Source organism: Quercus suber, unplaced genomic scaffold, assembly GCF_002906115.3.
Source record: "Quercus suber isolate HL8 unplaced genomic scaffold, Cork oak 2.0 scaffold_147, whole genome shotgun sequence".
Lineage (NCBI taxonomy): Eukaryota > Viridiplantae > Streptophyta > Magnoliopsida > Fagales > Fagaceae > Quercus > Quercus suber.
The window spans coordinates 1294845-1321082 of record NW_027069608.1 but is presented as its reverse complement, the minus strand read 5'-3'; the positions used below and the strand labels follow the sequence as shown (position 1 = coordinate 1321082).

General features: G+C 36.9%; 1 protein-coding gene and 1 long non-coding RNA gene across 2 annotated transcripts; both read left to right on the top strand.

Annotated features, from left to right (window-relative positions):
• Positions 1-9216, top strand: LOC136069008 (uncharacterized). The gene is made up of 3 exons (XR_010630296.1): positions 1-186; positions 323-423; positions 9018-9216. It is a non-coding gene; the product is annotated as an uncharacterized LOC136069008 (long non-coding RNA).
• A 1095-nt stretch (positions 9217-10311) lies between these two features.
• LOC111986395 (uncharacterized) lies at positions 10312-20725 on the top strand. The gene is made up of 2 exons (XM_024018020.1): positions 10312-10461; positions 20225-20725. Exons 1-2 carry the CDS (start codon positions 10312-10314, stop codon positions 20723-20725), a joined length of 651 nt encoding a protein of 216 aa, XP_023873788.1.
• Positions 20726-26238: the final 5513 nt, after the last annotated feature.

Below are 26238 nucleotides of genomic sequence, written 5' to 3'. Positions count from 1 at the left end.
AGATAGAGATTGAGACGTGAGGGAGAGTGTGAGGAGAGAGGATTAAATAAAAAAATATTACTTCTTTTTACAATTGTGCTACATTACCATCACAAATTTGTGATAGTACTATAGCACAATTCTACTTTCTTTTAGGATATAAGACATATACAAGACTTGATGTTGGCTTGTTTTCTGCTTTGAATTGTAAATTCCTCAACATATACCATTTACCTTGGGTCATTGCGGATGCTCTTATTGTCTCTAATTAGAGTTTGCTGTCAATTTAGGGATTTCAATTCCTAATACTTTTTCCTTTTTTTTTTTTTGGGTTGAATTATAGGGAAACACCATAGACAATCAAATTCTACCTGGGCTCCATCTCTTGGCGTGGTTAGTGAAATTTTCGAGTCCGCTGATCATGTTGAGTACTCTGCCTCCAAGGTAGCTCTCAAATCTGGTCGGTTTGTTCCTCTTTTTTTTTTTTTTTTTTCTTCATTAATGCTTTAATCCTTTATTTATTTATTTTTCCCCCTTACCCGTTCTCTTTATTTTTGAACGGGAGTGAAATTGTGGTTTTTGACACTTAAATTTACTAATCTTTTAAAATTGTTATCTTTTAATTCAACGATTCTGAATAAGGTTCTTTATATCTTTTGATTTCTGGTGTCAATGTTAGTTGATTATTGCTTTGTTAGATTAGATGTTATCTATAAGATAATTGAGGACAAACTATGAGTTTTTCATGTTTGAAAGTCTCGATCTTCATCAAAATCTTTAGACTTAAAAGTAAAATTTTTTCCTAGTAAGTTAGCCTTTTTAATTTTTTTATTTATTTTTTATTGAAACTGACAGAATTTGTATTACTCTATTTATTTATTTGGTTGGCTGAGAAATTTTGATGATGGGTTTTGTTGGTGAAAATATATGGGCTGAATCTAAAATTTAATACTAAATATTAAATTTGATGTTTGCTTTTTTCCTTTTTTTTTTTTTTCCCATGTTCTAATCTCTCTGCCTTCCATGCTTTCAATAACTTTGAGTAAACACATAGAAGCTGAAACTTAAGAATGAATTAACTGAAACTCAGGGTCTTAGAGGCTTTAATATGCTATTCAAAATCATACTTTGTCCAGCAGATTCACCAATTTTGTCACTCTGTAATTCTTTTTTTCGCCAACGTTTTTGCTAGTGCAATGTTTGAAAGAACGAATTTAAAATCAATATCTTTTGTTTCTCTATTTTTGTTTGGATTATTTATTGTATCTTTTTATGCCAATACAGTATGAGATTTGTTTTGTTGAAATAATTTGATGATTTAGCTAATTATACCCGCTTAGTTTATATGAAGTAAGCCAGCATAAAATTTTTTTTTTATTGCTTTTGTGAAGTTGTGATTTACAACTATGTTTTTATGTTAGCTTTAATTTCGTGTCAAATTTGATTGTAATTTTGTTCAATCATTTCCCCGTATTTATTGTGGAATGTAAGGGTTGTGTGTGAGTGTTTGGTAAAGATTTGTGAAGAAGGAGATTTCGCGACTAGCTCACGAGTGACAACCTGCGAAAGGCCACATGAGAAGCACATGTTGGAATCTAAAAAGTCTTATGCCAGACTGGATTTCGCGAGTCACTTTGTGACTTAGGCCAAGTTGCGAGTGACCCGCAAAACTCATTGCCTAGAGCTTTTTAAAGTGTGTTTTTCTCATTCCTTTACCCAACACTATATAAGCCCACATGACCTATGAAATTGTAAGGAGTGGCTTTGTGAAGAAGGAGATGTCGTGACTGGCTCGTGAGTGACAACCCACGAAAGGTCACATGAGAAGAATATGTTGGAATTTGAAAAGTCTCATGCTAAGTTGGATTTCACGAGTCACTTTGCGACTCAGGCCAAGTCGCAAGTGACCCATGAAACTTGCTGCCGAGAGCTTTTTAAAGTATGCTTTTCTCATTCCTTTACCAACACGATATAAGCCCATATTACCCATGAAATTCTAAGGAGTTTTTTGAAGGAACTTTTGAGAGAGAAAACCCTAACTATACACCTAAGAGTTACAGATTGTAAGCGCACAATCATCTACACCATTTCTCTAAAGTTTTCCTCTACTCTTACCTGTCCATTTACACATCCTTCAGAAGTTATTAGCCTAAATACTTACCTCACCCATTCTGAGTATTGAGAGAAGTTTTGGTGCGTATGTGAAGCATTGGAAGAAGCCATTGTTTGACAGATGCAATTTGGAGCTAATTGCGGGATCCGGATAACTAGTGAAGACATGACTCTGTGAAGCCCGTTGGTAGCTGGAACTTGGAGGGTTCAAGTACGTTAGGTAGATTAGGCTTCAAGGATCTTTTTGATATTTGTGCACTTCAACTTTATTCACTAGTGGATCGATTTTGGCTTGGAGGGCTGTGGAGAGGTTTTTTGCCGATTACTTCGGTTTCCTCTTCTATAACACGTTTCTGTATTATCTTGTATTTGCATCTCTCTTCTCTTACTTTTTAAGCTTTATGTTTATCATTACTTGCTTGTGGTTATGGCTTAGAGAGTAGTTCGATTATTGCGTATCATTTACTCTTGTTCTGTACTTAAATAAGTTAGAGTAAAAGCAATTAGCCGAGTTGTAAAAATTGGAGATCTAAACAAGTTATAGTGTTTTACACTATCTGAGCTTTTTGCTTTCAATATGGATTTTCAATTATGGCCCCTCAGTCCTACTACCAAGCCATCCTACCACCACACCTGCCAAAACTAATGGATCATAAAGATCAATCAAAGGCCTTTTTTATTTTATATATATATATATATATTTGTTTGAATATTGTTGCTTTTAGTTTGAGGATTTTTTAAGATGGATTGTATGCTTATCCAGTATAATACTTGTGGACTATTTCTACATTATGAGCCTAGACTCTTTTTTTTTTTTTTTTTTTTTTTTTTTTTTTNTAGGCTTCAAGGATCTTTTTGATATTTGTGCACTTCAACTTTATTCACTAGTGGATCGATTTTGGCTTGGAGGGCTGTGGAGAGGTTTTTTGCCGATTACTTCGGTTTCCTCTTCAATAACACGTTTCTGTATTATCTTGTATTTGCATCTCTCTTCTCTTACTTTTTAAGCTTTATGTTTATCATTACTTGCTTGTGGTTATGGCTTAGAGAGTAGTTCGATTATTGCGTATCATTTACTCTTGTTCTGTACTTAAATAAGTTAGAGTAAAAGCAATTAGCCGAGTTGTAAAAATTGGAGATCTAAACAAGTTATAGTGTTTTACACTATCTGAGCTTTTTGCTTTCAATATGGATTTTCAATTATGGCCCCTCAGTCCTACTACCAAGCCATCCTACCACCACACCTGCCAAAACTAATGGATCATAAAGATCAATCAAAGGCCTTTTTTTTTATATATATATATATATATATATATTTGTTTGAATATTGTTGCTTTTAGTTTGAGGATTTTTTAAGATGGATTGTATGCTTATCCAGTATAATACTTGTGGACTATTTCTACATTATGAGCCTAGACTCTTTTTTTTTTTTTTTTTTTTTTTTTTTTTTTTTAGGATAGAAATTCTACTTTAACTTAATTTAACTGTATATGTGTGTGAAACTCCCTTTTGGAGACTTAAACCCGGCCCTTGCCCCCGCTTGCACCCCACAAGCACTTATACTTGTGGAGTGACCATTGCACCAAGAGTATGCAGTGGTTTTATGAGTCTAGATTTAATTTTCCAGTACCTATTTAATAGTTATTGTGATTGAAAGGGTCAAAGTCAATATTTTTAGTACAAATTTGGTAGTTTGTTATTGTGATTTGCAATTTAGATTATGTGGTGAGAAGTTCATGTTTGTTGGCTTTATTCAATGACAAATTTTCATGTATTTATTTATTATTTTTATGTATCTTTTCGAGGAATAATTGTAATTTGGAGTAGATGTACTTGATACTCATTTGATATTTTGGAAAGTTGCATTCTTAGTGATCTCGCGACCTTAGGAGACCTTAGGCAACTTGGATATCCTGCAAGACACTCATGACAGGATGTTAGGATTAGAGTGCTAACTGGGCAAGTCACGACCATCTTGCGACCCTGAGCAACAACAAGGTCGTGAGTTGCATGATCTTTGCACTATGCTTTCTCTACATTTTCTGGCCAGTGTATATCTGCCAACACAACACACACACACTTAGTTGTGATGCGTGGCAAGAGCTTTTGATAAGGGTCTTAACAAATCCTAGTTGAGGAGATAGACATCCAAGAGATGCCACTTTGAGTGTAAGAAAAGAGAGAGCTTTTGGTTTGAGAAAAAGCATACTCCATCATCTCTTTTCCATCATTTTCAATCTTTGATTGAGATTTTGTATTCCTTTATCTCACCTACAAACATAGGCCCTGTGAGCTAATTGAAAGTTCATGGAAACTTGGGAAGCTACATTCAAAATCCAATTCATTTTGGTGGTTTTTCCATTAGTGGTTCAATGGAGGTTCTTCGGCAAGCTAGAAAGAGAAAGAACTCGGAGCAGTTGGTTGCTAGCTAGAACTTGAAGGGCTCAAGTATATTTAGACCTATTTTGGAAAGCTACATTCTTAGTGATCTCGTGACCTTAGAAGGCCTCAGGCAACTTGGATAGCCTGCAAGACACACATGACAGGATGTGATCAGAGTGCTAACTGGGCAAGTCACGACCATCTTGCGACCCCAAGCAACAACAAGGTCATGAGTTGCATGATCTTTGCACTTTGCTTTCTCTACATTTTTGGCCAGTGTATATCTGCCAACACAACACACACACACATAGCTGTGATGCGTGGCAAGAGCTTTTGATAGTGGTCTTAACAAATCCTAGTTGCGGAGATAGACATCCTAGAGATGCCACTTTGAGTGTAAGAAAAGAGAGAGCTTTTGGTTTGAGAAAAAGCATACTCCATCATCTCTTTTCCATCTTTTTCAATCTTTGATTGAGATTTTGTATTCCTTTATCTCACCTATAAACACAGGCCCTATGAGCTAATTGAAAGTTCATGGAAACTTGGGAAGCCACATTCAAAATCCAATTCATTTTGGTGGTTTTTCCATTAGTGGTTCAATAGAGGTTCTTCGGTAAGCTAGAAAGAAAAAGAACTCAAAGTAATTGGTTGCTAGCTAGAACTTGGAGGGCTCAAGTACATATAGACTTGTGGGCTTGGAGGGTTCATAGTGTTTTTGTGTACTGCAACTATCTTGTCTAGTGGTCGGGGAAGAGGTTTTTCCGGGGTCTTACGGGTTTTCCTCTTCCTAAAAACTTCTTAGTGTTTGGTTTAGTATGCTTGCTTACTCCTTATTTCCATTTTGCTCTAGTTTGTTTTGAATTTTATAGTATAAATTTTGTTATATGGAAATTCGTTAATCATTTACACTTTGGACTAATATCATTAGTTTTTAAAAGTGATTAAGCCATAAAAAAACATAGATTAGAGTTCTAAATATTTGCTAGGGTTTACTATAGACTCTTTCATGTAGAAATATAATAATCATATATGATGCCCCAATTTGATTGATTATGTGATATGCGTGGGTGTGTGATGAGTCCCACATTGGGCATATACTGAGTTGAACTAGGCTTTATTAATAACTACAAAGAACCTCAATTGTGACCAGTCCTTTTAAGGTATAACACAGATTTGGCTAGTGCTTTTCCTTGGGTTGTTACATATGGTATCAAAGCATAGGTTTATGATTCTGTAGACTTATAGGTTTAATCTTGAGATGATTTTCGAACAAGCGTGAGATCATGAGGAATTTTAGTATTAGAATTATTTGACCTTTCATAGTGTTTTTTCAAAAGTGTGTAGGAATGATTGTTGCACTTTTTATGTGTTTGGTCTTCACCTTTAGGGACATTTAAAATCTTACTTATGAGGGCTACCTGTCACCTTACTTTCACAGTGGAAATTAGGCATCGCTTTGCCTTAGGTGATACAGATTGTGACAATCACAGCGAAAAAGGGGGGGGGGGGTGGGAGTAGGTATATATACATACATTATGCACAATGTAAGCACATAAAGTAGGAAAGTAAATGCCTACATCCCCAGAGCATGGCCCAAAATATAGGTGTAGAAAAGTAAACAGGGGTTGCCATACTCTAGAGATGAGGACGAATGGTACAAGGCATGATATACCAATACAAACCATCTAAGAGAGAAAGGGAGGAGGAAGGAAGGGGTTTAAAAGAGTACATAACCAAATGGAAAAGGCTAAACTCCTAAACCTACTGAATACAGCCGTTTGGCTTATCTATGTGCTTGCGTTTGCGCCCTTTTTGCTTGCACCTAGGAGACCATGCCCTAGCTCCATACATCCTCGCTTCATGTGTGTACATGCAAAGGCAAAGACAAGAAACCATCAGATAAGCAATGGAAGGAAAAGATATGAAGTGCATATGAAAGTGCATAAAGCGAATAAGCATGATAGGCATGGCAAGCAAACAAGTGAGGAAGAAAACAAACGAACGAAAAGGCAAACAAGAAAGAGAACACATAAAAAGGTGGCGTGCACGAGGGACAAATATAGGTTTGGATCAAATGTCCATAATTTCATTGTGTTGAAGCATGGATGACACACTAGCAAGCAAGACTCATGCATGGACATGTAAGCAAGAGTGTAAAGATGCATATAAAGCCAATGGGTGGCACAAATAAGCATGGCAAGCATATCATTGCACAAAGTGGAAAAGGGGAAAGGTATGCACGAAGCAACCAGCATCATGGCAATGCGTCCCAAGTCGTTGTATCCAAATAGGGCTTCATGGGCGTCAGATGTAACCATACAACCACACGCTTTCTAAGGGCGTCAAGCATGGAAAAGCCTAGAACAAGAGAGGTTAACACAAGCATAAAGCATAGAAGCAAGCAAGCATAGACATGCAAAATGGGTGATCCAAACCCTTTTATGTGGGCCTTGGTGTATGAACGATGACAAAGACCACAAGGTCTAGATTGGGTCCTAATCACTAGGCCAAAATGCAAGAAAGAAAGATAAAGTGACAAAAGGGCTACAACAGCACATGGCATGACAAACATAGCCTAGGTCTAGGCACACAAACATGGCATGGAGTGCACAAGCACATAGAATATAGCATAGAGCATGTAGAGAATGTAGATCCAAGTGCACAAGCATGTGGAAACATAGATCTAGACACATAGGCACAGGAACATACATGTAAACATGTGGAAATCTAGCACATAAACATGGAAGAACATGAATCCAAGCATACAAGCATGTGAAGACTTGGACATAGACATAGGAGCATAGAACGTGCATACAAACATGTAGATCCAAGCAAGACATAACCAAAGACATGATATCAAGCATGTGAGCATGTAACCCTAACATCAACATAGAGCAAAAAAGAGGAGCAAAACATAGAAAAACATGGCATAAAACCCTAAATATGTAGATCTAAACATATGAACATATGGGAACATAGATCTAAGCACAAAAATGGCATAAGACATAACAACAAAGAGATTTAAGCTAGAAACACCAATAAAATAGGAAACATGTTGAGAAAAATGCTAGAAATGCTAGAAATAAAATTTAGAAGGTTAGGGGTGTGGATGTGTAATACCCGGAAAAAAAAAAGATTTTAAAAGGAGGGGTATTTAAGTAAACTTGTGTGGGACCAATTTTATAATTTATAATTATAAGGGAGTTTTAGAAAATGAGGTTGAAACCCTAGCTATATATAAGCTTATTAAGTGAACGTATATGGAGATATTTTTTTGAGAGAGGAGACTACTCAAAGGACTAAAGTAGAGAAGGATTGACTACACCCTTGAGGTGATATCTAAGGATTTTAGAGGAAGGATTAAGAAGAAATTTTTTTGTTGTATGCTAGTTGAGGTAAGTAACCTTATTCTAATTAGTTTTACCTTTGCATATTTTAACTACTGAAAATTTGTTTACGGTCGTTACAATTTATTTCTATTGTATTATTGATTTCAAGTAAAGAATTATCACAAATATATCTGATTACTGAATATATGATGTATTTCATTTCATTGTTTTTAGCTATACTGATTCAAATTAAAGAATAAAGAATTTTCACAAATATACATGAGCATTGAATATAAGATTTATTTTATTTAATTGTTTTTTAGCTATATTGATTTAAAGTAAAGAATTATAGAAATATCACAAATAGATTTAAATATTCAATATATGATTATATATATATATATATTTGAATAAGATATAGTTTTGTCAGAAATGTGATTTCATATAGATGATTATGAACAATCTGACTATGAATTTATTCTGATACCCAGCCAATAGGGGTTATTCATTGGTACTCTGATACCCAAACCAATGGAGGTTATTCATTAATGGGGATTATTCATTGATACTCTGATACCCAGCCAATGGGGGTTATTCATTGGTACTTTGATGGTACTTTAATATCTAGCCAATGGAGGTTATTCATTGGTACTTTGATACCCAAACCAATGGGGGTTATTCATTGGTACTCGGATACCCAGCCAATGGGTGTCATTCATTGGTACTCTAATACCTAAACCAATGGGGGTTATGCATTGGTACTCTGATGCCTAGTCACGGGGATATAGCATGACCATAGTCATAAGATTATTAAGAATATGAATTATGTTTGAATATTTGAACTATTATGAGTCCTTAAATTTACATCTTTGATTTTGGAAATGTTTGAGTATTTGAACTATTTTGGGTCATTAAAACTGCATATGTATTTTTGGAACTTATTGTAAGCTATAAGTTTGATATATGGAAAACAGACTACGTTCTAAACCATCTATGATATATTTGTAAGATTAAAGTATGTGCTTTATTTGCAACTTATTATTTTACGACTATGGAACTTCTTTAGTTATTTTTGAAAACCCATGGTATATTATAACTTTTGAAGACTCATATTACATCTTATTACTTTATAGATCTATTGCTTGATAGAACTTATTAAAATTTTGGTTACTTATTGAGTTGCCAGCTCACCCCTTTTTTTCCCTTCAATTTCAGATTGTGAAGGATAACAAGTTTTGGGAGTTATGATGTTGTGTTATGAGCAGGAAAAGAAGCTTAGTAATTTTGGGATTGGATGGCTTTCTAATAGTTTTATATTTTTTGGCCAATTGGCATTATGTATATGGGGTTTGGATTTTGTTCCTATTAAATTATTGGAGATCTATTCATAAAGAATTTGTTGAGGTATTTTGAATTTATTTGAATTAATTTTTGAGGATAAATTTTAGTTACTAAGAAGGCCTTGCACACTTGTAGGGTGCTTACTTTATAAGTGTGCAGCAGTTGTCATGTGCCTATCTTTATACTTGGGTTCGGGGTGTGACAGGGTGATAGCTTAAAAAGCTACATCCACACCCCTAAACCCCAAATCCAAAGTGTAGAACCAAGGAAAGGAAGATTTGGTATAAGAACAATATCTTGTGTTCTTCGGTGAAGAGGGAAGAATCAAGAAGCTTTTATGTGGTTTTTGGGTTTTTTTTTTTCTTTTTTTTTTTTTTTTTTTTTTTTTTTTTGTGTTTTTTAATGTTTGGAAGAGAGAAAAAACGTGTAGAGAAGTTGGGCATTAAGAAAAACCTAGAAAAAATGTCGTCTCCCTTGGTCAGTGGGGTGTCTGGGGCTATTTTAGCCCCAGCACGCTTTACGAGGTGGCGGCCCTTCAAGGGCTGCCAGCCTCAACTTCCTCTGATTGGGTTGATCTTGACACTTTTGGAAAGGTCTTGACTTCCTATTTTTGAAAAGGTATGGAACTTGAAGATCCAACAGTCGGTTCAAAAGTTATGGCTCTTGAAAGTTTGTGGTGCATCGATTGGTGCGCTATCCCGGTTTTCGTGATATCTCGGCTATTCTAACTCCAATTTCATCCTATGAATAGTCGTTGGAATGAGAATTTGATAATCTTCATAATGGTGTTGGTTTCAAACCGTTTTGACAGCCGGATCAAAATTAGGGTTTTTGGGCCCACCTAAGATCGACTTCGGGTCAAGCTTAGTCAAACTTGGCCAAAGTTGTTAAAAATATTCGATAAGCTTGGGTTTGATGAAAAACTATAAAAAATGTTGTTTTGCAAGAGTTTAGACCTTGTTTGGCCTTTGGTCAAACCTAGGGCTGACTAGGTGCCCAAAAAGGTTGTGCCACTTCATTCTAGATGCTCTCATGGACTCATAGAGAGAAAATGATATTTTTGGATTTTTTGGAGTTCGGCACGCAAATCAAGGGTGGACAAAATACGATATCAACAGGAATCACTAATCTTCAGGTTATAATTAAGGCCATTCATGGCTTAACAAAGATGGTGCAACATCAAGTAGGAGCCACCAATCTGACTAGTGCTCTGGAGAAGTTTAGAAAGCTTGACCCACTTGCTTTCAAGTGTATAGAGGATCCAGTAGAGACTAACAATTGGCTTAAGGAGATAGAAAGGCTCTTTAGGGCAATAGAGGTTAGTGATGAGCAACGAGTTATCCTTGCTGTTTTTGTATTAAAAGGTGATGCATTGGAGTGGTGGGAGTCCATAGAGAGGACACATGGGAGAGAAGTTATAACTTGGCAGCATTTTGTTGAACTCTTTCGTAAGAGTTATTCTCCCAATAGTTTGATGGTCTAAAAGGAAGCTAAGTTCATTTGCATAGCATAAGGTACTCAATTAGTGTATGAGTATGAGCAAAAATTTGTTGAATTATCCCACTTTGCTCCATACATGGTTGACACAGAAGCAAGGAAGGCTAGGCATTTTGAAAGGGGCTTGTAGACATTGTATTTTTTCTGCCTTCAATTTGCGTGCCGAATCCTGAAAATTCCAAAAATATTATCTTTTCTCCATGGGATCGTGGAAACATCTAAATTGACGTGGTGTAACCTGTTCGGGCATCGGAGCACTCGAAATGCCATTTTAGGTCAAATAGATCAAAATGTCCTTGGTTAACCCAAGTTTGACCAAAAGTAAAAGTCAGTTAAAATCATCCTAAAATGACATTTTTCATGTTTCTACATCAAACCCGTGCTACTCGGTGATTTTTGCCAACTTTGACCCGAGGTTGACTCCTAGATACTAGAAACCCTAATTTTGATCCAACTGTTAGAATGGGTTGGGACCAGCACCATTACGAAGATTATCAAATTCCCTTTCTAACAAGTATTCATGGGTCAAAATCGGAGTTAAAATGGTTGAGATATCTAGAAAATCATGAAAAGCACGTTAGCATGCTTCTCAAGGTCATAACTTTTTATCCAATTTTTAGATTTTCAATTTATTTAGTGTTCTAGAAACTAGACATCTAGGGATTTCCAGGGACACCAAGATCATCTCAATTCGAGTTTGGGAAGACCTTCAAATATGTTTCCAAAGTTGAACCAAGAAAAGGCCAAAACTGCTGATGTCAACAGGGTGGCCGGTGGCCCTACAAGGTGCACTAGAAGCCGCAGGGTCATATTTCTAGTATAAATGCCCCCAGACCCCTCATTTTGTAAATAAAAAAAAAAAGGATTTTGGGCAATTTCTAGGCAGATTCTCTCTCTCCCCTCTCTCTAATTTCTCTCCCAAACACATCCAAACACCTTTAAACACGTTAGATTCTCCTCTTTTCTCTACAATCATCAAGGTAGTGTTCTTGCATCCAATCTTCCTCTCCTTGGTTCCATATCTTGGATTTGAGGTTAAGGGGTGTGGGTGTAGCTTTTAGCTACAATCCACACCCTTTTCTCTTTATAGCTTTTCCTAGCTTTATCTTGCTTAATAAAATGCCTTTATTTCTTTTCCTAGCATGTTCTTGCTTCCTAGCATGTCTTTATAGTTTTTCTAGCATGGTTCTTTGCTTGTGTCATGATTTATCTCTTTGATGTTGTTGGCCTAGGATATGTATAAATTTAATGTTTGTGCTTAGATCCACATGATTTTGTGCTCCTTGCCATGTTTATGCTTAGATCTACATGCCTATGTGTACTTTGCCATGTTTATGCTTAGATCTACATGTTAGTGCTTAGATCTATGTCCCTATACTTACATCTATGTGCTTACGTGCTCCTTGCCATGCTTGTGTGCTCAAATCCATGTTGGTTGCTATGCCACATGCTACTTTAGCCCCTTTTGTCCCTTGATATCTCTCTTTCTTGCATTTTGGCCCTTATTAGTGGGGTGTAGATCTAGATCCACACACCTAGGCCTATATCAAAGGGTTTGGATCATTTCCGTTGCATGTTTATGTTTGTTTGCTTGCTTCTATGCTTTATCTCCATGTTAGCCTCTCTAGATCTAGGCTTTGCCATGCTTTGCGCCTTCCATGGGCTTATGCTTGTCAGTCCTTGGGACAACTTGCTTGTGTGGTTGCATCCGTCCCTCCTAGGGCTTGTTTGGATGTAACCACATGTGAGATACACCTCCATAGTGTTGGTGTGCTTGATTCACACCTTTCTCCACTCCGTGCCATGTTGATATGCTTGCCTTGCTTGCTTTGTGCCACTCATTTTGCTTTCTTCACTTCTTTGCATCTTTGCACACTTGCTTACATGTTCATGCATGATTTTGTGTGTTGTCCGTACTCCAATCCAATGGAACTATGAACACCTGGTTTGTTTGATAACATGTTTCTTTGCCTCGTTGTGTGCTTCACATGTTTGTTTGCCCCCATTTGGCATCTTTTCCTAACTTTTCTTTAGCATGCTTTCCCTTCCATTTGTTTCTTTGCTTGTTTGCTGGCTTATTTCTTTTGTCTTTGCATGTACACACATGGAGAGAGGATGCTTGGAGTAAGGGTGTGACCTCCTAGGTGCGAGCAAAAAGGGCAAGGATGCAAGCCCACAAAGGGCAATGTTCAGTAGATTAGAGGGCCTAGACCCTTCAGAGCGGTTTTCTCTTTTCCTCCCTTTAAGCCTCTTCTTTAGAGCACGTATTAGGGCTTCCCCTCTCCTTGTACCCATTTACTTTTCCTGCTCCTTGCTTGGGTCACGTTACCTAGGTATGACCATGTTTGTTTTACGTCTGCTGTACCTTGTTGGGCCATACCCATGGAATGTTGGCAATGCCTAATTTTCTTTCCCACTCTGTGTGGTTACATTGTGTATGATGTATGTATATCTATATCAACTAGTATAGGGGTGATTGTGCACTTTGTATGATGGACTCTCATGCCTATGTGAGTGACCCTCTCTAGTCATGAGAGCTTTTGACCTTGTAGTGTGGGTATGCGCTTAAGGCGATTGCCATAGGAGCATATTCATGCTATATTGTGTGCATGATCATTGCGGTGTGATTGTCTCGATTCATGTCACCAAGTGACATTGGTTTCCTGGTTTATGCGACATGCATCAACATGCTTGATGCTTTGCAGGGCTTTGGTTTGTCACAGTATGAGCATGTCAATATGCGTCATATACATAAATGCAAAACTCTGCTGGTGCGCCATATCACACCAAACGAGAAAGTCTGCCAGATTTTCACCGTGAAAATATGGCATTCCTGTTGCCTTATTGTTACATCGAAAGCTTGGTAAGAATAACATTTGGCATGCTATGATGCATTTGAGGCAAAGCGCTATTGGATTCTCACCACCAAAATAAGGTGAAATTTTGCCAGATTTTTGTTGTGAAAATTTGGCAAAAATTCCAAGCACACTTGGAAAGCATCGACCGAGATCACACCCATTCCGAAACCAAACCTCAAAGCCCAACACATTTAAAGCCTTGAAAGCTAATGCTGATAGCTTGTTTTCAATTGCCAATGTCTAAAAATTATGATTTTGCCAAAACAAATCACTATCTACGAACAGGCGTTGTTGGGTGCCTAACACCTTCCCTACACGTAACCAGACTTCCAAACTCAAGAATCAAGAGTTTTTACCCATCCACATTAGATTAGGAAAAACGACCTTTTTCTTAGCCTAGGATTGGTAATAAAATCAAATAGATTCAGGTGACCAATCACATTTAGAAAAACCCAATGATTGGTGATGACTTCATTTACCCTTGTTAATATCCTTAAAATCGAGTTAGATTCCAGTCACACATCCGAAGTACGACACACCTCCAAACCATCATCTCTCGCACTGAGGCCAAGATAGATGGAAAGGCACACAAGCGTTGCCACGATGGGTAGTTGAGCAGTTGCAAGGTGTCGATAGACTGGTGACTCCATTAGGGATACTTAGAGAGTTTAGCCTTTAGAGCTTTGGATAAAACCATAATCTTTGGACATTGGCCTTCAAAAACATTGAAATTGGCATTAGCCTCCGGGGCGTTCCTTTTGAAAACTGCTTTTACTATATCCTAGTAAACTATTTTCAAAACTTAAAAATATTTTCCAAATTTTTTTTTCAAATGGTTTTCCAAAGACCAGCTTTGAGATATTTTCATATGTGTGAAGCTTTACTACTTTCTTAAAGCGTGCTTTACAACTTTCCTTCACATGTGTGAACCTAGGGTAGTAAGATTTAATTTCTACTACACATTTATCTGTGCTTATATCTGTTGCATTTGGAAAGTCTTTCTCCTTTCATTTCAAAATGCATGACATCACCCCTCATATTGGGTCAAACCCAGACTCAGCGTTGAAGGCAAATGTTGGATGCATACACCTTAGATAGTTACTAGATGCTGAATTGTAGGCTTTTCTTAGTTCCATAGGTGTACAGGATTATGCTGAAAAGGCCCCCTTATCCGCTCTATCCCACAACTTCTATGAAGGGAAGGATTAGATGATCGAGGTCCCCCCTAAGAATAGGACCAACTTACCAATTAAGCCGAGTCTCATATAGTTGGCCTAGACTATGTCAAACCTGTGAGGATTAGGAAGAGCCAAATCCGAGTGAACATCCTAGCCTAGGGCAGGATATCCTTCATAGGATTGTTTTCAAAATGAGTCAAGGGGAAAGTGTCCAGTTTCTGTTTGCAGGTTTGCCCTTTTTGCATGCACCAAAGAGTCATGCTTTACTTTAGGTTCTATCCATCCTTTTTTCATAGCATCTGTGATTAACCCCTAGGGAAAAGCAACCTCGTTTCTTACACATTAGATCATACCTGGTCCCTAAGGGTTTCCAACCCTACAAGGGCATGCATGTATACACTAATAGCTTCGTCATGTAAATGTGTACAGATAAAATTTGTGGCAAGTAGCCAAAACTCCGCACCAAGGAGGACATTGCCAAGGTTCAAGATCTTCTTCAAGAAGACCAAGCTATCAAGAATGAAGCTTTTCATTGTAAATTTGAATTTCCTTGTATTGTAAAAGGCCCACTGTTGGAGCCATTTTCTATAGCCCATGATCTTGGGGCATTGTAAAAAGCCAAATTTTGTAAAAGACATTACTTTTCCATGTAATCAAAAGAGAAGGGTTCATCCCGCAATTTAGAGCATGATATGAAAGTTCTGGTTACTTGCCAAGCTTATGCATTAATTCCACATGACTATAGAAACTCAACGTGACAAATACCCAATCAAGGGTCTAAGCCAATATTTTGAAAAAGATAGGTGATTTTTAGATGACCAAGAACATAAACTAACTTTGGGTTTGTTTTGTGTTTCCACATTGTCAAATTTTCAAATGTACCCATTTCTCTCTCATCCCATTCTTTTCCTTTCTAGGATCCTAAAGAGAAAAGATTGCTCAAAGGAAACAATCTAAATTATCATCACGTTGTGATCCCATTATCACTAGGTCTTGTGCTAGAGAGATTTACTAGTGACCCTTTAGCTTTTGAAGTAAGTATTGCCAAGTTCATACAGATGAAAGAACAGATGGCAGAAATAATGTGCTTGATGCAATAGCTGGTTGTAGGAGGGAACTAAGACTCATCCAGTCCCACTCTAGAAGGCTCTGCACCCCCTTTTGAAAACAAGAATCGGCCACCTTCAAATCCAAATCAGGGCCACACCACCATTCACCCCACAAGGGAATAACCAAGAAGTGGATCCTTCTAAGGATAAGACCTCAGAGTTTGGTTACGATCAGGTCAAAGGTCAAGTGGAGACCCTGATTGAGAAAATCTGTATCATAGAGGGCTCTAGCGCCTGAGGAAGTGTCGATCTAGATAGTCTAAGCAATTTCCCCCAGCTCATTATGCCTCCCAAGTTCAAGGCACACGAGTTTGTCAAGTATGATGGCACTGGTGATCTTTGTGCCCATTTGTGCATGTTCTATAGGAAGATGGCACCTTATGGAGACAATCATCTGTTGCTTTGCTAGGTTTTCCCTGATAGCTTGACTGGCCCCGTAGCCACATGGTTTGTGAGATTAGAAAAGACCTCTAGCTAGAGAGAGATGGCCAATGCATTCTTAGAGTATTATTGGTTCAATACTGAGATAGCACCAGACTGGATAGTTCATCAGAGGATAAAAAAGAAGAGTGGGGAATCTTTTCGTGAGTATGCCTAAAGGTGGCGTGAACTAACCACCCAAGTACTTCCTCCTATGATGGAAGACGAAATGATCAAATGGTTCATTGATAACCTCAAGCCTCCTTACTATGAGAAGATGATTAGTGCCCAAGTCACTCACTTTGCAAGCCTGATTCTTGTTGGGGAGCCTATTGTTGATAAGGATATTAGGTGCAAGAAAATAATCGACCCTGAGGCCTAAAATTCTATGATAAAGTAACAGGTGAAAAAGGAAACTGGCCGCAAGGGGGAGGAAGCCGATGTTCATATGATTGACAAAATGCTTGAAGGAATGAGGGGTGTTATTTCTGCTTATACAGCCCCAAATACCTAACCTTATTAGCAATAGGTTCAACTAGCTCAAGAACCTTATCGAGCATTCAATCAGAGGGGAAAGCCTGATCCACCCCAATATCCTAAGGTGGAATCGTTGAAATTCTCTCTGTTACGCATGGCCATGGCAGAGCTTTATGATTATCTATTGGAGAAGAAGCTAGTGACTACAATATTCGCAAAACCCAAAAACGGTCCTCCTTTACTCGGTTTTGACCCATCCAAGAAATGTGAGCACCATTTTGGGGTTGAAGGGCATACTTTTAAAGAATGCATACATTTGAGACATTGAATCCAAGATCTCATCGATAACAAGTTAGTGCAGTTCGACAACATGGCCGGTCAAAATGTAATCATTAACCTCTTGCCTCCTTATCAGGAAGGGAATGTGAATGCTATCTCTATAGTAGAGGAGAGGATCCCTGATTTCTCATCCCTCTCATTCCCTTGGAAAGCTATCTTATGGGCTCTAGCCCAAGAAAGTCACATTGTTCTCGAGAACATAAGAGCTCTAGGCTTTGACTAGGAAGTCTGCTTATTCTGTAATAGTGGGGACCGACATGCCCTATTCAATTGTAGAGTGCTCCGAGCACAAGTTCAGAGTCTAGCCAACCATGGTATCATTTGGATTGAAAGAGAATCCATGTGAAGGAGCTTTTGCATGGCAGCCATCCTATGCCCTCCAAGTACCTAAGTGGGAGCTAGTCATAACACTGTGATGATAGGATCAAGGAAAGACTGGGATGAATACTTGTGAGAATGCTTGTGTAAGATTCCTTCGGCTCCCCCGACTTTGGTCGTTATCAAAGAGATTACAAAATCACCTATGGATTCATGTGTGCCAACTCTAAAGAAAGGATAAGCCATGTCAGGCATTGAAGGTTTTACTCCTCTAGTCTTGGCACTGCCTGCAGTCGTAGAGCCATCTCTAGGATTTATCTAGAAGGGAACCCTTATCGTCCCAGCCATTCGAGGTTTTAGCCCTTTAGTCCTGCCAAGGTCTATCCAAGGAATCTCTAGGGCTCTTGGCCAAAAAGCTTTAGAAGCTGCTCTACCTTGCCCAGTCATCATTAGTCTGAAGATGTTCTCCCTGGCACCAATTCTGCAGACTCAAGAAAGTGTGGTCATCCGCATGTTGAAGCCTTTTCCTTACCAAGATAGCCATCTTGTCCCATGGAAGTAAGATGTAACTCTGATTTCCATTTGAACTAGAAAGGAAGAAGTTTGCTCTAATATCTCTTCAGGCCTAGTCGGATTCACTAGGAGTGGTCGACATTATACTCCTGAAGGATTAGAAAAAAGGTGGAAAGAAATTGGCAAGAGCACGCTGAGCCAGTTAGGAATAGGGTCACCATTGAAGAAGCTGAGGAATTCTTGAAAACCATCTAAAAGGCCAATTATAGTGTGATTCAACAGTTCAACAAATCTCCATCTCAGATTTCTATTTTAGCCATGTTGCTATCTTCTAAGGTCCATCATGAAGCAGTATTGAAGGTGTTGAAGGAAACACAAGTTCCTACCTATATTACAGACTCCTCCTTTGAGGGTATGGTATCATTGGTGTTGGCCACCAACCAAGTCTTCTTTTTCAATGATGACTTGCCTCCAGAAGGTAGAGATCATACCTTGGCCATGCATATCGTTGTTAGAATTATGTGCCCTTAAAAACAATACTATGCACTTTTATTTGATAATAAAATTTTATTTTCACATTCACAATTTTTATAGGTATATTTCATTGTTTAAATGTGGCATGTGATGTCACCTTTGTAAAAAAAATCATGTTAATGGCTAAGGAACCAAAGACAGGGAGTAATGATTTTCATAGATTATTAAATTGTTCTAGATTGTGTATATTAATTGAATATTACCAGTAAAGCCTACACTTGTTATGTTGCTATATGATAGGATGATTTACTCCATCATTGAGACAGTGACTTTAAGCAGACTAGTGGGTGTAATGTAACAAGTACATACACTAAATCAGATCCGATCAAGAACACCTTATGGAGTGATCACTATGAATTAAAAGGTTGTTCTATCACAATTTTTCTATTGTCCTCAAACATGAGAGATTTGTGTATATTTTTTAATTATGCACATAACTTTGACAATGTCAATTGGTGATGCTAATTTTAAAGGCTATATATACAGGCATGTTGGGTAATGTGTGTATTTGAGTAAAATATGTAAATGCTCAACAATGAATCCACCAGTCTCTAAAGAAGATAGTATATTTAGTCGATTTTCATATTGAAGTTGGACTCAAACAAAACCGACTAGTGACATTTTTCAAAAATGTTTTTCGTATATATAATATTGTATATATATATATATATATATTTAAAGAGTTTTTCAAAGATATTTTGGAGTCTAATAGAAATTATGAAATCAAGAAATTAAGGGTTACATAAATTAGGGACATGATAGTGATATTAATATAATCCTAGGGGCTTGTGGGAATATAGTGTGGTGGAAGGACATAGATATAAAATTGTAAGTAATGTACCTCAATTGTAATTTTCTAATCTTCAGGGGTCAATTGCAATGTCTAATTTGTAGAAGTTCAAATATTTTCTTGATATGGTTGAGAAAATTAAGAAGTAATTTTGAAAGAGTTTCAAGATAAGTCAATAACATTCAAAAAGTTATTGATTAATCCTACAGCTGAAGATTAGGATCCCTAAGGATCCCACGTCCAATCTCTCTCTTGGGTTTTTAGAAGTCTTAAATAAAAATAAGATTTAGAAAAAAAATCATATCAGTTGTTAGCCATCAAAACTACTGAGTGATACTGCAGTCTTTTGAAAACCCAAAAAGAAACAAAGAGAGAGAGAGAGAGAGAGAGAGAGAGAGAGATGTGAATACCTTGGGTGGCACACGCTTGGGTTGCTATGATAGGTATGCAATTTTGTTCTATTTAGAATCCATGGTTGTGTGGTACAACAATCTTTAAATGAAAATATAAAATTTCGTTTTATATTGCTTCTGCAAAACTATTAGTGGTATCAGAGCAAACCACACTTAATCATGGATTTTGAATTGTTATTTGTATCAGTATGTTTGCTGAGATTTATTTCCTATATGTCGTGATTGATATATGTGATATGTTATTTGTTTTTATTCGGAGAAATGGAGAACAACAAAAATCTGTGCCATGTCTATTTGCCTTTATATGGTGTGCATAGTATATTTCAAAAGAAATTATTGGAGCATGCAAGGTAAGGGTTCTCGATGCCCACTTTGAAGTATTTATGAATAAAATTGTTATATTTTGTTTTTGGAATCTATGATATTTTGTTCTTGTGGGAGGTGCCATTAGTTATTCAAAAACCTAAATCTGATAGATATATGTATGTGAAAATATTATTTTATATTATTTTGCAGATTCATTATGACCAATTTTAATCCCTTAGCTAAGATTCTAGATGAAAATCGATTGTCCAGACCAAACTATGTAGATTGGAAAAGGAACTTAATCATTGTCCTCACTGTTGATAAAATAGGCTCATGTCCTTAACACTGAGGCACCAGAACTTGCTTTAGTTGATGACACTGAGCAGCAGAGGGATGCATTTAATAAGTGGCATGAGGCTGATGCAATGGCTAAATGCTACATAATGGCCTTTATGACCAATGTGTTGCAAAAACAATGCCAAGGCCTAGCTACAGCACAAGATATGATGCTGCACCTCAAAGAGATGTTTGGAGAACAAAGCAAAAGTGCATGGCAAACTACAATGAAAAATCACATGTCCACGAAAATGGTGGAAGGAACTCTAGTTCAGGAACATGTCCTGAAGGTGATTTCTTTCATCAATGAATTGGATATGCTTGGTGCAAAAATTGATAGTGAGACCCAAGTTGAAGCGATCCTAGCATCTTTACCTGATTCTTTTAAAAAGTTTATCATGAACTATAACATGAATAAGGTGGAAGTAACATTGTCAGAGCTGCTCAATATGTTGAAAGTAGCTAAGGATCTCATCAAGAAAAAAAGCCTATAGTAATGTCGGCTGAAAAATCTGATACTTCTCTTGAGTTGATGCCTAAGGGTAAGAACTTTAAGAGAAAAAGGTCTCAGTCATTCAATAAGGCTCAGGGTGACAAAGTGAATAAGGACACTAAGAAAAAGAAAGCAAAAGGAAATTGTTTCCATTGTGGTAAGCCTAGTCATTGGAAGAGAAACTATCGCCATTATTTGGCTTCTCTGAAGAATAACAAACTTGCAGAATGTATGCCTAATTTGGTCGTTATTGAAACAAATTTAATGGATGGTCCATTTGATTCTTGGTGTTTAGATTTTGGTACAATCTCACACGTTTGCAATATGTTGCAGGGGTTCAAGGAGACTTGAAGGCTAAATGAAGGGGAGGTGATCCTAAAGATGGGGACTGGTGCAATTGTTGCAGCCACTGCCATTGGAACCTTTTATTTAGAATTATCTTCTAGTACAAATCTTGTCTTAGAAGATTGCTTATATGTGCTAGAAGTGCAAAGAAATATAGTTTCAGTTTCAAAACTTGGTTGTTCAGGATATTCATTTCTTCTTACTTCTAAACTAGTTGTTAAGTTTAATAATAAATTTGTAACTTCTAGCATTTTACAAGATGGTCTTTATTTTTTGAGTTCTATCGATAATTCTATTAATTCTGTTGAGAATGATATTGCTACCAGTGTGTTGTCTCTTAAAAGAAAAAGAGATGTTAATCCTACGTATTTGTGGCACTTAAGGCTTGGTCATATAAATATTGATCGAATCAATAGATTGGTAACAGATGGGCCATTAAATCTTTTGAAGGTAAAGCCTTATCCAATTTGTGAGCCTTGCTTACAAGGGAAAATGAACCAAAGTCCCTTTACAGGAAAGGGAGCCAGAGCCACTGATGTATTAGGATTAATACACATTGATGTTTGTGGTCCTATGGATCACATGGCAAGAGGTGGTTTCTATTACTTCATTACTTTTATTGATGATTATTCTAGGTATGGTTATTTGTACCTAATGAAACATAATTCTGAATCCTTTGAAAAGTTCAAAAAATTTCATAATTAGGTTGAGAAACAAGCTAGTAAATGCATAAAAGTTCTTCGCTCTGATAGAGGAGGAGAATACCTCTTGGATCAATTTAAGGAATATCTAAAAGAAAATGGGATTATTTCTCAATTGACTCCCCCTACCACACCTCAACATAATGGTGTAGCTGAAAGAAGAAATAGAACCTTATTAGATATGGTTCGTTCCATGATAAGCATGTCAGAGTTGCCAATTTCATTTTAGGGTTATGCTTTAGAGACTGCTGTTTATTTGTTAAACAAAGTCCCTACCAAATCAATTCCTAATAGCCCATATGAGTTATGGATTGGTAAGAAACCAAGTCTAAATCACTTAAAGATATGGAGTTGTCCAGCATATGTTAGAAAGTCTCATATGGATAAGCTAGGACTAAGGAGTGATAGATGTTTATTTGTTGGTTATCCCAAGATGTCTACTGGTTTCTATTTTTACAATCCTAGTGAGCAAAAAGTTCTTGTGAGTAGGAATGCTATTTTTCTTGAGGAAGATTATAGCTTAAATGAAAGTAGAGCAAAAGTTTCTCTTGATGAACAAACTGATAACCCAATGGTTGAGTTGAATGAGAATAATGAAGAGCAAGTAATAGTGCATACTGAACCAAGTAAAATACAAGAGAGTTGACGTAGTAAAAGGACTATTAGGCCTCCAGTTAGACTCACTTTGTTAAATGAGATTTATCTAATGGAGTCAAAGGAGCATGATAATGATCCTTTTACTTATCAAGAAGCAATGACTGATAAAGATGTTGAGAATTGGAAAAGGTCCATGGAATCAGAGATGGACTCAATGTATACCAACTGAGTTTGGACCTTAGTAGACAAAACAAAAGGTATTAAGCCTATTGGTTGTAAATGGGTCTACAAAAGGAAGATAGGACCTAGTGGTAAGGTGGAGACCTATAAAGCTAGGCTAGTGGCAAAAGGGTATAATCAAAAGGATAGAATTGATTATGAGGAAACCTTTTCACTAGTAGCCATGCTAAAATCCATACGGATTCTATTGTCAATTGTTGCACATTATGATTATTAGATATGGCAAATGGATGTTAAAACAGCTTTCTTGAATGGACACATTCGGGAAGAAATTTTTGTGGACCAGCCAAAAGGTTTCATATCTTATGGTCAAGAATCAAAAGTGTGCAAGTTGATGAGACCTATATATGGCCTAAAGCAAGCATCATGCAGTTGGAACATCCATTTTGATGAGGCAATCAAATCATTTGGTTTCTCACAAAATATGGATGAACCTTGTGTTTACAAAAAGGTTAGTGGGAGCACTATTACATTTTTAATTCTTTATATAGATGACATACTGCTTTTTGGAAATGATGTATGAGCAATGTCATCTATAAAAGTATGGTTATCTAGTCACTTTGCAATGAAAGATCTTGGTGAAGCGTCCTATATACATGGAATTAAATTGTTTAGAGACTGAAAGAAAAGGTTATTGGGACTTTCACATGTCAATTATATTGACAAGATATTGGCTAGGTTTATGCAAGATTCCAAGAAAGGGTTTTCACCTTTTAGACATGGAGTTCATCTCTCTAATCAAATGTGTCCTAAAACACAATAAGAGAGAGAGAAAATGAGAAATTGTCCTTATGCTTCAGCTGTAGGAAGTCTCATGTACGCAATGCTTTGCACTAGGCTAGACATTTGTTATGCAGTGAGCATTGTGAGTAGATATCAATCCAATCCAGGTTCTGAGCATTGGACAGTAGTGAAACATATCCTCAAATATTTAAATAGGACCAAACATTACTTTTTGGTGTTTGGTGGTGAGGATCTAACTGTCCAAGGGTATACAGATTGAGATTTTCAATATGATATTGATGATAGAAAATCAATTTTTGGATTTGTGTTCACACTTGGCAAGGGAGCAATAAGTTAGAGAAGTTGCAAGCAAGATACTACTGCAGACTCTATCATAGAAGTAGAGTATATAGCTGCAAGTGAAGCTACAAAGGAAGTTGTGTGGATTTGCAAGTTCATTCAAGAGCATGAAGTTGTTCCTTCTATTGAGTCACCCATTGCTATCTATTGTGACAATAGTGGGGCTGTTGCAAATGCAGTAGAACCAAGGGCTCATCAAAGGACAAAACATATTGCATGTAAATATCACTTGATATGTGATATCATACATAGAGGTGATGTAGCAATAACAAAGATTACCTCTGCCAATAATGTTGCAGATCCACTCACAAAGGCATTGTCTCAAGAGGTGTTTGAGAAACATTTGGAAGCAATGGGTATTAAATACATGTATGATTGGTTTTAAGTGCAAGTGGGAGATTGTTAGAATTATGTGCCCTCAAAAACAATACTATGCATTTTTATTTGATAATAAAATTTTATTTTCACATTCATAATTTTTATAGCTATATTTCACTGTTTAAATGTGGCTTGTGATGTCACCTCTGTAGAAAAATCATGTTAATGGTTAAGGAACCAAAGATAGGGAGTAATGATTTTTCATAGATTATTAAATTGTTCTAGATTGTGGATATTAATTGAATATTATCACTGAAGCCTACACTTGTTGTGTTGCTATATGATATGATGATTTATTCCATCATTGAGGTAGTGACTTTAAGTAGACAAGTGGGTGTAATGTAACAAGTACATGCACTGAATCGGATCCGATCAAGAGCACCTTATGGAGTAATCATTGTTAATTAAAAGGTTTCTATCACAAATTTTCTATTGTGCTCAAACATCAGAGATTTGTGAATATTTTTTTATTATGCACATAACTTTGACAATGTCAACTGGTGATGCTAATTTTAAAGGCTATATACAGACATGTTGGTTTATGTGTATAATGAGTAAAATATGTAAATACTCAACAATGAATCCACCAGTCTTTAAAGAAGATAGTATATTCAGTTGATTTTCATATTGAAGTTGGACTCAAAGCAAAACTGGCCAGTGACATTTTTCAAAAATGTTTTTCATATATATAATATTGTGTATATATGTATATATATTTAAAGAGTTTTTCAAAGATATTTTGGAGTCCAATAGAAATTATGAAATCAAGAAATTAAGGGTTACATAAGCTAGGGACATGACAGTGATATTAATCCAGTCCTAGTGGCCGAAGGACATAGATATAAAATTAAAAGTAATGGGACCTCGATTGTAATTCTCTAATCTTCAGGGGTCAATTGCAATGTGTTGATGGACATTGTTGCAATCTATAGAAGTTCAAATATTTTCTTGATATACCTTGAGAGGCAACACGCTTGGATTGCTAAGAGAGGTACACAATTTTGTTCTATTTAGAATCCATGGTTGTGTGGTACAACGATCTTTAAATTAAAATATAAAATTTTGTTTTATATTGCTTCTGTAAAACTGTCAATCGTGGTCAAGTGTGAAGACATGATTGTCGCAAGGGTGCTAATTGACAATAATCAGCCCTAAAAATCTACCCGATGGCCACTTTTGAGTGCCTGAAAGTGGATGTATCTCTTATTAAGCCTAGCACTATGTCATCAAAGCCTTTGACAACATGCACTGTGAAGTGCATGGAAAAATTGAGCTAATTATTGAGATCAGCCTAAGATTCTTCACGGTCAACTTCCAAGTGGTTAAGGCTTACTTTCCATACAGCATGCTTTTAGGGAGGCCTTGGTTGCATATAGTAGGTGCAGTCGTGTCTACCCTTCATTGGAGACTCAAGTTCATCTCTGAAAATCAGTTGATCATTATTATGACTGAAGAGCCTATGACTATCTTGCAGGAGACATCTATCTCCTACATCAATGCCAATGCCTTCCCTAAAGCATCTTTCCATAACTTTAAGCTAGTTTCCATGATCCATAATGCTTTAAAGCCTGAGTCCATCTGGTCTGTAGTAGTTCTAATGGTCGTGAAAGAAATGCTCAAGTTTGGTTACAAATTAGGCCAAGGCCTTAGAGTCATAGGATGTGGGAGCCTTGCTCTCGTTGAACTCTCAAATAACAAAGGAAGATTCGGTTTGGGGTACGAACCCACTTATAAAGAACTCTTTCAAGCTTCTAAAGCCAAGAAGAGGAAGTGTGACACTTCAGGGATGTCTATTCCCCATATTAGAACCACTTTTTCGGCTCCAACCGAAGTCATTATGCTAGAACCTTTCAAGGAATTGGAAGATGAAGAGCCTAATCTAGTTTGCATTATTTGGCTTTGTCTCGAAGAGTTCTCCATGAACGCTATCTTATTTCCCAAAGATATCTGACTTCTACTATCTGACTGAGGATGCTAGGCGAGATGGCAAACCTTTGGACCATTGAGCCTTTTTTTGTGGTTGCACCAGCTAAGTAAGGAGTACTCCATCATCGAGTAATTGGGCCTCCTAATCACCCAGGAGGGTTGGGATAGCATATCTAGTTTGTTTTGCTTGCTTATGTTATTTCCTGCTCTATTTGTATTCCTTGTTCATTTCCCCAGTTTGTTT

What these genes read in the sequence shown, in the direction of transcription:
- LOC111986395 (XM_024018020.1), top strand. Translation starts at nt 10,312, where the DNA reads ATGGTGCAACATCAAGTAGGAGCCACCAATCTGACTAGTGCTCTGGAG. An exon ending in GGCTCTTTAGGGCAATAGAG is followed by an intron (nt 10,462 to 20,224) that starts GTTAGTGATGAG and finishes TTGATAAAATAG; the next exon opens with GCTCATGTCCTTAACACTGA.